A 13,480-nucleotide genomic window follows, 5' to 3' on the forward strand; every position below is an offset into this window, starting at 1 on the left:
GCTCAGCTACTGAAGCGGAACACGCTCAGCTACTGGAGCGGAACACGACCAGCTACTGGAGCGGAACACGCCCAGCTACTGGAGCGGAACACGACCAGCTACTGGAGCGGAACACGCCCAGCTACTGGAGCGGAACACGACCAGCTACTGGAGCGGAACACGCCCAGCTACTGGAGCGGAACACGACCAGCTACTGGAGCGGAACACGCTCAGCTACTGAAGCGGAACACGCTCAGCTACTGAAGCGGAACACGACCAGCTACTGGAGCGGAACACGACCAGCTACTGGAGCGGAACACGACCAGCTACTGAAGCGGAACACGACCAGCTACTGGAGCGGAACACGCCCAGCTACTGGAGCGGAACACGACCAGCTACTGGAGCGGAACACGCTCAGCTACTGAAGCGGAACACGCCCAGCTACTGGAGCGGAACACGCCCAGCTACTGGAGCGGAACACGCCCAGCTACTGGAGCGGAACACGACCAGCTACTGGAGCGGAACACGCCCAGCTACTGGAGCGGAACACGCCCAGCTACTGAAGCGGAACACGCTCAGCTACTGGAGCAGAACACGCTCAGCTACTGGAGCAGAACACGACCAGCTACTGGAGCAGAACACGCTCAGCTACTGGAGCAGAACACGCTCAGCTACTGAAGCAGAACACGACCAGCTACTGGAGCAGAACACGCCCAGCTACTGGAGCGGAACACGCCCAGCTACTGGAGCGGAACACGCCCAGCTACTGGAGCGGAACACGCCCAGCTACTGGAGCGGAACACGACCAGCTACTGGAGCAGAACACGCTCAGCTACTGGAGCAGAACACGCTCAGCTACTGAAGCAGAACACGACCAGCTACTGGAGCAGAACACGCCCAGCTACTGGAGCGGAACACGCCCAGCTACTGGAGCGGAACACGACCAGCTACTGGAGCGGAACACGCCCAGCTACTGGAGCAGAACACGCCCAGCTACTGAAGCAGAACACGCTCAGCTACTGGAGCAGAACACGACCAGCTACTGGAGCAGAACACGACCAGCTACTGGAGCAGAACACGCTCAGCTACTGGAGCAGAACACGCTCAGCTACTGAAGCAGAACACGACCAGCTACTGGAGCGGAACACGCCCAGCTACTGGAGCGGAACACGCCCAGCTACTGGAGCGGAACACGCTCAGCTACTGAAGCAGAACACGACCAGCTACTGGAGCGGAACACGCCCAGCTACTGGAGCGGAACACGCCCAGCTACTGGAGCGGAACACGCCCAGCTACTGGAGCGGAACACGCCCAGCTACTGAAGCGGAACGCGCCCAGCTACTGGGGCGGAACGCGCCCAGCTACTGGAGCGGAACGCGCCCAGCTACTGGAGCGGAACGCGCCCAGCTACTGGAGCGGAACGCGCCCAGCTACTGGAGCGGAACGCGCCCAGCTACTGGAGCGGAACGCGCCCAGCTACTGGAGCGGAACGCGCCCAGCTACTGGAGCGGAACGCGCCCAGCTACTGGAGCGGAACGCGCCCAGCTACTGGAGCGGAACGCGCCCAGCTACTGGAGCGGAACGCGACCAGCTACTGGAGCGGAACGCGCTCAGCTACTGGAGCAGAACACGCCCAGCTACTGGAGCAGAACACGCCCAGCTACTGGAGCAGAACACGCCCAGCTACTGGAGCAGAACACGACCAGCTACTGGAGCAGAACACGACCAGCTACTGGAGCGGGATGAGGAGCAAGACTGGCCAAGCTAACAGTGCTCAGAATGGGGGGGGGGGGCATGGTCCTCATAGGGCAGGAGGAGGCCTCAGGGAAGTATAAATCATGCAATTACACTGCTCTCAAGTACAATTAAAGGTTTCATTAAAGGACACCTGAAGTGAGAGACAAATGGAGGCTGCCATATTTATCTCCTTTTAAACAATACACATTGCCTGGCTGTCCTGCAGATCCTCTGCCTCTAATACTTTTAGCCACAGCCCCTGAACAAGCATGCAGCAGATCAGGTGTTCTGACTGAAGTATGACTGGATTAGCTGCATGCTTGTTTCAGGTGTATGATTCAGACACTACTGCAGCCAGAGAGATCAGCAGGACTGCCAGGCAACTGGTATTGTTTAACAGGAAATAAATATGGCAGCCTCCATACCCCTCTAAAGCTGGCCACTAACAGTCCAATTTCTAGCGAAAAATCGTTCGAGCGATCAGAAATTCTGATCGGACGAAAAATCGTTCACTACACCATCAACTAACCAATCATTGCTTCCCATCTATCACGACCACCAAGAAAATCCAAATTTTCGTTCGATGAAAATTCATTTAGGCAACATTTTTTTCACTCGTTCATAATCGATTGTATCCACCAATGGAGATTATTTACAACCAATCCGATCAGAATTTCTGATCGCTCGAACGATTTTTCGCTAGAAATTGGACCGTTAGTGGCCAGCTTTACTTTAGGTGTTAAGTCAGCCTGTTATATGTTTTCCGGCATTCATAGTGTCAGGCAGACATTCATTATGAAGCTGGCCACTAACGGTCCAATTTCTAGCGAAAAATCGTTCGAGCGATCAGAAATTCTGATCGGATGAAAAATCGTTCACTGCACCATCAACTAACCAATCATTGCTTCCTATCTATCACTCGTTCATAATCGATTGTGTCCATCAATGGAGATTATTTACAACCAATCCGATCAGAATTGTTGTTATGATATTAGTCCATTAATGGACTATGTTGTTGTTCTGTCAAAATGTGGTATTAATCCTCAGCTATGTAATAGGATTTCTTACAATGATAGGATTAATGCCACAATAAAATATTTTGAAAACAATCTGCGGCGAGAAACTCTCCACATTCTCTTATTTACTGACTTTTTTTTTTTACTAGAAATTTTTGTTTAAGATAAAAACAGCACACAGCTTTTTGTGATGTTATTGCGGTACTATAAAAGAGGACCAGTCATATCCATTACACACCAGTAGGGGCGGTATAGAGCGCCCGTGCCAAGCTGTGCTGTGTGCCATGATAATAAGGACGCTCTCTGGCCTTTGTTAAGGTATATATGTTCCTTCCCTCCATACTGGTCTCGCCGGTGTTCACCTTTCACTCCCAGCTACAGAAGATGTCGGTCGCTGTGTACAATCGCCTCTGTGTTGTGTATAGCTCTGTTTGATGTTGGAAGAATAGGAGGAGGACACTTACTTCGGACCCTCAGCAGTCGCGGTGCATTTGGAATCGGGATGACAAGGATTGAGATCCGTAGAACAAAAGTCCACCAGCTGTTCGCAGTATTCTCCTGTCATCGGAGGGAGGGAAGGGAGGACAGGTGAGGAAAGGCCACATTAGAATGTGCTTTGTTTTCAGCTCTATAATTAGCAGGTAAGATACACGGCATGGTTTATACACCTCTCCACATTCACACAGGAGCTCAATCATCAAATAGCCTATTGTTATCATCAAGCTGGACCACATTTAGAAGCAATGGCCCTATTTAAAGTGCGCTTTGTGATCATCGAACTGCAGGAGTTAACTTGTAATGATAACGAAGGCTTCTGAGGATGGCAAATGCTCCATTTGGGTTGCAGAGATTCATTGACCGAAGCGCGATTTCCTTTTGTCTGTAGAGAAGCAGAGCGATCCTTCACCTCACAGACGCTGCGTCTCGGCCAAGCCAGGACAAATCACGCTCCGGTTATACTGGCAAAACAAGACTCACAACGACATCTGCCCATGTGTGGCCAACCCGAGGCTGTGTATGGACACCAGAGGTTCCTTGGCTGAAATCATTTTGATGATTTTGTCCAGTACTCCACCTGCAGCCAGTGACAGAGGCCAGACATTGGTGATTCCGGTACTCAGAGTCACCTGATGAGGACCAACCGTCCGAAACAGGCTGTCTGCATGTGGGGTACTGGTCCAAGCTCTATCCTATACAGCCATATCAATACCTGCCATGCACTGAGGAGGACCAACAGTCCGAAACAGGCTGTCTGCATGTGGGGTGCTTGTCCAAGCCCTATCCCATACAGCCATATCAATCCCTGCCATGCACTGAGGAGGACCAACAGTCCGAAACAGGCTGTCTGCATGTGGGGTACTGGTCCAAGCCCTATCCCATACAGCCATATCAATCCCTGCCATGCACTGAGGAGGACCAACAGTCCGAAACAGGCTGTCTGCATGTGGGGTACTGGTCCAAGCCCTATCCCATACAGCCATATCAATCCCTGCCATGCGCTGAGGAGGACCAACAGTCCGAAACAGGCTGTCTGCATGTGGGGTGGATGTGGCTCTGTAACATGTATAAGCTATAGGCTCACTATACACCAGCAGTTCTGGATGTAAGGTTGGCTTCAGGGACATAAAGAGATACATTTGCATATTCAGGAGCAGTGCATTGTGGGTAACCACAGATGTTCACTTGAAGCTGAATTATCGCACATACCTTCTGTTTTAAGAAGGCTAAACTGGCTCTGTGAAGTTGGCCCCCTACAACCAGCACAAATAAAAATCCCATCATGCTTGGTTAGTGCTTCATTTGTGCTGTAAAAATTAAAGAGACTCTGTAACAAAATGTTCATCCTTATTTCTTCTATCTTATAAGTTCCTATGCCTGTTCTAATCTGCTCTGTCTTACTGCAGCCTTTCCTATTTGCACAGTGGCTGTATTATCTGTTATATGATCTAATCTTCTCTCCTCTTCCGGATCTTTCTGGCTGAGGCAGTCAAGCTGGAATATGCTGTGCTGCTTGTGATTGGATAGAAGCTATACACACCCTCTCCATGCCCTCTGCACACTCTGTATGACACACACCGAGCTTCTCCCAGCGACGGTGTATCACTTGCTATGTCTTTGGTTTGTAAACACTGCATAAAAATGGCAATTACAAGCCAGGATTGCAGCAGGGAGTGGCAGAAACAGCACAGGAGAACATAATGAATAGAATGGTATGCTTTTTATTGTAAGAATTTTAGAGTACAGATTCTCTTTAAGATTTGTGTTGCTTTCACTTTGACGATAATAGCACTTATTATTTCCAAAACAATGCCATCACCCAGCTCATGTATAACAACCTACAGACATTAAACTGGTATGGGTGGGCAGTGCTGTGCGTGTGCTCATTTCTGTTGCAGAAATTATCTTTCTATCTTTTATAGTTTTTGAGATATTTATGTTTTTATAAAGGTCAAAAGTTCACTCAGCCCCCCCACCACAACATCGCAAAGGCTGAGTGAACTTTTGACCTTTATAAAAACACGAATATCTCAAAAACGATAAAAGATAGAAAGATGATTTTTGCAGCACAAATGAGCACATGCAAAGCACTGCCCACCCATACCAGTTTAACCCCTTCCTGACTGCCTAACGCCAACAGATGTCGGGAAGGTGGCAGCCCCAGGACTGCCTAATGCCAAAGGGCGTCAAGTACTGGGGCGGGGCTTTGCTGGGGATTGCGCGTGCATCCCCGCTTGAGTGACGAAGCTCCGCCCCATCATCAGTCTACCAGCGGCGATCGCCACTAGGAGACTGTTAAACATTGTACAGCGCTGCGATCTAGGGTCAGATGTTTCACTCGGCTGTTCCCTGGAGAGGCTCAGAGAGCGCTCGGCTCTCATAGGCTGACGTCCATGAGAGCTGAGCACCATGATTGGCTGGGTGGGAGGGGGTAAAAAAAAACAAAAAAACAGTAAAACAGACAAATTTATATAGAAATATACAAATAAATAAAAATAAATAAACATTGCACGAGCGATCAGAGCCCACCAATAGAGAGCTCTGTTGGTGGGCAGAAAGGGGGGGAGGGGTCATTTGTGTGCTGCGTTGTATGGCTCTGCAGCCAGCTGTTAAAGCTGCAGAGCCCTAATTTGTTAAAAATAGCCTGGTCACTAGGGGGGGTGTAAGCCTGTGGTCCTGAAATGGTTAATGCCTGTAGGTTGTTGTACGGGGGCTGGATGATGGGATTGTTCTGGAAATAATAAGTGCTATCTATTATCTTCAACGTGAAAGCAGCACAAATGGGCACATCCGCAGCACTAACCATTCATGGTGGGATTTTACGTGCTGATTGTAGGGGGGAGGGGCAGCGTCACGGATCTGGCAAATCACACTAAAGCATTGCTTTTTAGTAGGAGTGCTTTTCGATCTCTTATGCTGGGCATACACGGCTAGGGATGGTCGGAATGCCAATTACCGATTCCGCTACCAATTTCCGCATTCCAATGCGGAATTTCTGCCGGAAATCGCGGAAATTCCGCCCGACTTTAACATCGACTTTCTCAAAAACTATAAAGTCTTTTTGAAAACATTTTTTTGCATCTTGTTCACAAGATTCTGGTAAATAAACCCTGAAAATTTGGTGCTTCTAGGACTTACGGGGGCTTTGCTATTAACCGCTAAAGTCGGCAGATTTTTACTGTAATGTCAAATGCAGAAAATCTGCTTCTGCCTATTTTCTGCATTTGACATTACAGTAAAAATCTGCCGATTTTAGCGGTTAATAGCAAAGCCCCCGTAAGTCCTAGAAACACCAAATTTCCAGGGTTTATTAAACTAAATCTTGTGAACAAGATGCAAAAAAAGGTTTTCAAAAAGACCTTATAGTTTTTGAGAAAATCGATGTTAAATTCGGGTGGAATTTCCACGATTTCCGGCGGAAATCCGCCTACGGCACTTGCATTACCGATTTCCCCATTCCAATGCAGAAATGCAATTTCCGATCGGAATTTTGGAAATTGCATTTCCGCGGAATCCAAATGAGCATCCCTATACACGGCTCGATTTTCCAGCTCGATCGTTTTGCCGTTCGATTCCGCAGTCAATTCTCTTATCTTCTGCTCATTTTTCTTATCTTTTTCCATTCACTTCAATGCGGAATCGAGCGGCGAAATGATCGGGTGGGAGATCGGATATGTCAGAAATTATCTATCGAGCCATCTTACTGGCTCAGAGCCGAGCCGTGTATTCCCAGCATTCGTCCCCTATACTCTCCAGAGCCGAGCCGTGTATTCCCAGCATTCGTCCCCTATACTCTCCAGAGCCGAGCCGTGTATTCCCAGCATTAGTCCCCTATACTCTCCAGAGCCGAGCTGTGTATTCCCAGCATTAGTCCCCTATACTCTCCAGAATCGAGCCGTGTATTCCCAGCATTCGTCCCCTATACTCTCCAGAGCCGAGCCGTGTATTCCCAGCATTAGTCCCCTATACTCTCCAGAGCCGAGCTGTGTATTCCCAGCATTAGTCCCCTATACTCTCCAGAATCGAGCCGTGTATTCCCAGCATTAGTCCCCTATACTCTCCAGAATCGAGCTGTGTATTCCCAGCATTAGTACCCTATACTCTCCAGAGCCGAGCCGTGTATTCCCAGCATTAGTCCCCTATACTCTCCAGAATCGAGCCGTGTATTCCCAGCATTCGTCCCCTATACTCTCCAGAGCCGAGCCGTGTATTCCCAGCATTAGTCCCCTATACTCTCCAGAGCCGAGCTGTGTATTCCCAGCATTAGTCCCCTATACTCTCCAGAATCGAGCCGTGTATTCCCAGCATTAGTCCCCTATACTCTCCAGAATCGAGCCGTGTATTCCCAGCATTAGTACCCTATACTCTCCAGAGCCGAGCCGTGCATTCCCAGCATTAGTCCCCTATACTCTCCAGAGCCGAGCCGTGTATTCCCAGCATTAGTCCCCTATACTCTCCAGAGCCGAGCCGTGTATTCCCAGCATTCGTCCCCTATACTCTCCAGAGCCGAGCCGTGTATTCCCAGCATTAGTCCCCTATACTCTCCAGAGCCGAGCCGTGTATTCCCAGCATCAGTCCCCTATACTCTCCAGAGCCGAGTCGTGTATTCCCAGCATTAGTCCCCTATACTCTCCAGAATCGAGCCGTGTATTCCCAGCATTCGTCCCCTATACTCTCCAGAGCCGAGCCGTGTATTCCCAGCATTAGTCCCCTATACTCTCCAGAATCGAGCCGTGTATTCCCAGCATCAGTCCCCTATACTCTCCAGAATCGAGCCTTGTATTCCCAGCATCAGTCCCCTATACTCTCCAGAATCGAGCCGTGTATTCCCAGCATTAGTCCCCTATACTCTCCAGAATCGAGCCGTGTATTCCCAGCATCAGTCCCCTATACTCTCGAGAGCCGAGCCGTGTATTCCCAGCATTAGTCCCCTATACTCTCCAGAATCGAGCTGTGTATTCCCAGCATTAGTCCCCTATACTCTCCAGAATCGAGCTGTGTATTCCCAGCATTAGTCCCCTATACTCTCCAGAGCCGAGCCGTGTATTCCCAGCATTCGTCCCCTATACTCTCCAGAGCCGAGCCGTGTATTCCCAGCATTAGTCCCCTATACTCTCCAGAATCGAGCTGTGTATTCCCAGCATTAGTCCCCTATACTCTCCAGAATCGAGCCTTGTATTCCCAGCATCAGTCCCCTATACTCTCCAGAATCGAGCCGTGCATTCCCAGCATTAGTCCCCTATACTCTCCAGAATCGAGCCGTGTATTCCCAGCATCAGTCCCCTATACTCTCCAGAGCCGAGCCGTGTATTCCCAGCATTAGTCCCCTATACTCTCCAGAATCGAGCTGTGTATTCCCAGCATTAGTCCCCTATACTCTCCAGAATCGAGCTGTGTATTCCCAGCATTAGTACCCTATACTCTCCAGAGCCGAGCCGTGTATTCCCAGCATTAGTCCCCTATACTCTCCAGAATCGAGCTGTGTATTCCCAGCATTAGTCCCCTATACTCTCCAGAGCCGAGCCGTGTATTCCCAGCATTCGTCCCCTATACTCTCCAGAGCCGAGCCGTGTATTCCCAGCATTAGTCCCCTATACTCTCCAGAGCCGAGCCGTGTATTCCCAGCATCAGTCCCCTATACTCTCCAGAGCCGAGCCGTGTATTCCCAGCATTAGTCCCCTATACTCTCCAGAATCGAGCCGTGTATTCCCAGCATTCGTCCCCTATACTCTCCAGAGCCGAGCCGTGTATTCCCAGCATTAGTCCCCTATACTCTCCAGAATCGAGCCGTGTATTCCCAGCATCAGTCCCCTATACTCTCCAGAATCGAGCCTTGTATTCCCAGCATCAGTCCCCTATACTCTCCAGAATCGAGCCGTGTATTCCCAGCATTAGTCCCCTATACTCTCCAGAATCGAGCCGTGTATTCCCAGCATTAGTCCCCTATACTCTCCAGAGCCGAGCCTTGTATTCCCAGCATTAGTCCCCTATACTCTCCAGAATCGAGCCGTGTATTCCCAGCATTCGTCCCCTATACTCTCCAGATCCGAGCCGTGTATTCCCAGCATTAGTCCCCTATACTCTCCAGAGCCGAGCCGTGTATTCACAGCATCAGTCCCCTATACTCTCCAGAGCCGAGCCGTGTATTCCCAGCATCAGTCCCCTATACTCTCCAGAATCGAGCCGTGTATTCCCAGCATTAGTCCCCTATACTCTCCAGAATCGAGCCTTGTATTCCCAGCATTCGTCCCCTATACTCTCCAGAATCGAGCCTTGTATTCCCAGTATTAGTCCCCTATACTCTCCAGAGCCGAGCCGTGTATTCCCAGCATTAGTCCCCTATACTCTCCAGAGCCGAGCCGTGCATTCCCAGCATTAGTCCCCTATACTCTCCAGAGCCGAGCCGTGCATTCCCAGCATTAGTCCCCTATACTCTCCAGAGCCGAGCCTTGTATTCCCAGCATCAGTTCCCTATACTCTCCAGAATAGAGCCGTGTATTCCCAGCATTAGTCCCCTATACTCTCCAGAGCCGAGCCGTGTATTCCCAGCATTAGTCGCCTATACTCTCCAGAGCCGAGCCGTGTATTCCCAGCATTAGTCCCCTATACTCTCCAGAATAGAGCCGTGTATTCCCAGCATTAGTTCCCTATACTCTCCAGAGCCGAGCCGTGTATTCCCAGCATTAGTCCCCTATACTCTCCAGAGCCGAGCCGTGTATTCCCAGCATTAGTCCCCTATACTCTCCAGAGCCGAGCCGTGTATTCCCAGCATTAGTTCCCTATACTCTCCAGAGCCGAGCCGTGTATTCCCAGCATTAGTCCCCTATACTCTCCAGAGCCGAGCCGTGTATTCCCAGCATCAGTCCCCTATACTCTCCAGAATCGAGCCGTGTATTCCCAGCATTAGTCCTCTATACTTTCCAGAGCCGAGCCGTGTATTCCCAGCATTAGTCCCCTATACTCTCCAGAGCCGAGCCCTGTATTCCCAGCATCAGTCCCCTATACTCTCCTTGTGGTTTTGGGTCACCCCGAGCTGTCCATTAGTGGTCCCAAATCATCATTTACAGCCCATTCATATGATGATTCGTAAACGATCGTTTGGCAAATTGTACCGTCAGTGGCCACCTTTATGCTTAGTGGAGCAATGTTATAAGCTGTTCAGTGACACAAGGATTATGATTGGCTGCTCCTGGCAATGGTAACTTTTTGATGAACCAACCAATCTGTCAGTCATACATTGAGCTGAGCAAATTGATGACCCATTCCACCATCTCAGATGACTGGAGAGATAGATTCCATTAACAGCTTCGGTCAGATTTGGGGCGTTTTGAGTTGTTTATGAGCAATGACTTCAGCTGCTGTGAAACGTTTGCGAAGGAAGATTAATCAAATGTATTTTCTCCCCCTTTTTTGTGACTAGCAATATAAAATGTCCATTTACAAGGCCGCTTGCACACTATGCACAATATGGTACAATGCGATTCTATGTAACCGAAACCTTGCATCACATATTAGCGGGACATTGCAACCGGCATATACAGAACAATGAGTATGCCGCACCGCCACTGTAATCGCAAGCATTGCCACTGCAAACGCACTACATGCAGCGCATTATCCTGACACCACCTGCCGCAATCACTGCTTCCCCTGCAGGAGTATCATTGCATGGCATTGTGATGATTGCATATGGGGCTTAGTACACCCGTGCAAATCTGCTTTGCATGGGATATCGTGCACGCAAAGCCTTACGCGCATAAACTATTGACGTTGCGTGAAATCAATAGTTTACGTGCGTAAAGTTTTGTGCGCATTACATCGCGTGCAAACCAGCTTAGCATGGGCGTGCTAAGCATACACTCTAATAGGTTAACACGCGAAGCGCCATAGTTATCACGTGCAAAGTGCACTTATAAAGACAAAGAGAAACACTTATATAGCGCTTTTCTCCTGGCGGACTCAAAGCGCCAGAGCTGCAGCCACTAGGGCATGCTCTATAGGCAGTAGCAGTGTTAGGGAGACTTGCCTAAGGTCTCCTGCTGAATAGGTGCTGGCTTACTGAACAGGCAGAGCCGAGATTCGAACCCTGGTCTCCCATGTCAGAGGCAGAGCCCTTAACCATTACACTATCCAGCCACTGGACTATCCAGCCACTTATCAACGTAACCCCGTATGCGCGCTAAAACTTAGCACGCGAACAGCATAAACTTTACACGTGCAAAATGCTTAGCATGCAAGTGTCCACGTGCAAAGCCTAAACATGTGATAACTGAGTTATCACCGTTCAGTAAATCGCCCATATTGTGCAAGGAGCCTTAGTATAAGTTTTGTGTTATTGTAGCGACTGAATGTAAATGCTATAAAGAGGCACAATGCGGGCAGACATTACCTGTGTATTGCGGTGGGCACAGACACGTGTAGGTATTCATCCCGTCTACACAGGTGGCACCATTGTCGCAGTCACTGTACTTGCATTCATCTTTGTTTATCGCACAGGTGGGACCTTCAAATCCATCAGGACAGGCGCATCTGAGAACGAGCAAATGGAGTTTCCAGTGAAACAAAGAAAACAGAACTAACTTCCTATAAAAGTCATTATTTCTGTCATTTAAAGGGAACCTGAAAAGTATGAGGTAATAAGAGACAGAGCATTAGTAGCAAAGAAAATAGTCTCATATTGTATTCCAGTACAGGAGGAGGTAAAATAACTTATCTATGCAAAAGAGCCTCTCTGAGCGCTACCACCCAACTTGGTGTGCCATTTTCTGAAGCGCTTATTCATGAAAGAAACCGTGAATAACAGCTTCAGATAAGCGTTTCCTGCAGGGGAGTTCAAAGGGTCATTAGCTCTGCTCTGTTTCATAGTTTACAATACAGTGTTGTTTGTAATTGCAAATATGACAGAATGGTACAATGTTATTAAAAAACACTATATAACTGAAAATAAAAAGATGTTTTCTTTGCTACGAATGTTCTATTAATTATCTGTACTATACATACAGTTCATTATATCGTACGTTTTTTTTTTTTTTTTTGTTTCAGTGTCATTTTAATGAATTCAAACAGCACAATGGTTCAATAATGAATTGCACACAATGGAGACACTAACGTCCCAACGCTGGCATAAGATCCACATTCTATTGGCTGATCGCCATACCACGGCCTGTAGCACTCTATACGCTGCATGCTAGCTCATTTACACGCATGCCTTCTATGCCGTCTAGTCCCATGTTTCTGAAATTGGAGAACACAGTTTGACTCCCAGCGAGCAATTATTTTCCCACAGTGCATTTGTAAACAGCATCACAAACACACATTCAATGACTTAACGTTGCATTTACAAAGCGATATCATAGAGGTCTATTAGATGCCATCGTCTGAGCTGACTGCATTGGAAAGAGGCCCAGATGTGTCTAGACTGCAGAGATATTCCCATACAATCTCACACAAGCCATGCAAGTCTTGTACGGAAATGTGCAGAAGTCACGATAAGTACGTGAGTGTAGCTGAGTAAACGTACAGTCCTACCTTCACCTCTGCTGGCGTCACTTGGACAACATTTTTGTTTTTATTGCTTAATATTTTTATTTGACGTTATTTTGGGGAGCGTGGGGTTGGAAGTTGAGTTTTGTTCACGATGATGTCATCATATAATCTAGCAGTGTAATACAAGAGCTGACACAGGGCACGTAATCATGGTTACATTTAGTACTAAGCCACTTTAGAACTTGCCTGTGTTCAATTTTTATTTTTGTTCCCAATTACAGGGGTTAAAACACCCAAAGCTTTATATAAGTAAATGATACAGTCAAACTGCAGCCAGCAGCTCTCGTAAAAAGTTAAGTGAAGTCAAAATACCTTTATCTGGCTGTGCAAACAATCCTGATGACAGGAGAGATGACACATTCAAAAGCTAAATACTGTTAGTTTGGTAAATGAGATTTTACCGCCTGCTGACATGTGCAACACTTCAGAGTCAGAGTTTAACCCCTTACTATAATTAAAGAAAGAATGAGCGGTTCCAGGCTAATGAAATCACCAAAACATGTCAGCTCCTCGGCTATTGTGCCTTTATTAGACTTGACTCTTGTACAGGATTCAAGTCCGATGAAGGCACAATAGCCGAAAGCTTACTTTTATATTTTTAATTTAGGCAGTAAATGGTATCATCCGGATCCAAACTTCTTGCTAGTGCTTTTTATACTATTCAGTTTCGGGTAGGCTTTACAAAATCATACATCTCTTGTTTTTTG

The 13,480-nt window shown here is 48.0% G+C and overlaps 1 protein-coding gene across 3 annotated transcripts in view; it reads right to left on the bottom strand.

Annotated features, from left to right (window-relative positions):
• The window catches only part of SLIT1 (slit guidance ligand 1), a 617,918-nt gene that overhangs the window by 25,403 nt on the left and 579,035 nt on the right, over positions 1 to 13,480 (bottom strand). For all 3 annotated transcript variants that reach the window (XM_068257843.1, XM_068257844.1, XM_068257845.1), the window contains 2 exons: positions 11,617 to 11,756; positions 3,197 to 3,290 (listed from right to left, as the gene is read on the bottom strand). In XM_068257843.1, coding sequence (XP_068113944.1) covers positions 3,197 to 3,290; positions 11,617 to 11,756 — 234 coding nt within the window. The remainder of the gene's footprint in view (positions 1 to 3,196; positions 3,291 to 11,616; positions 11,757 to 13,480) is intronic.

This window comes from Hyperolius riggenbachi, chromosome 10 (assembly GCF_040937935.1).
Source record: "Hyperolius riggenbachi isolate aHypRig1 chromosome 10, aHypRig1.pri, whole genome shotgun sequence".
In the NCBI taxonomy this organism is placed as follows: domain Eukaryota; kingdom Metazoa; phylum Chordata; class Amphibia; order Anura; family Hyperoliidae; genus Hyperolius; species Hyperolius riggenbachi.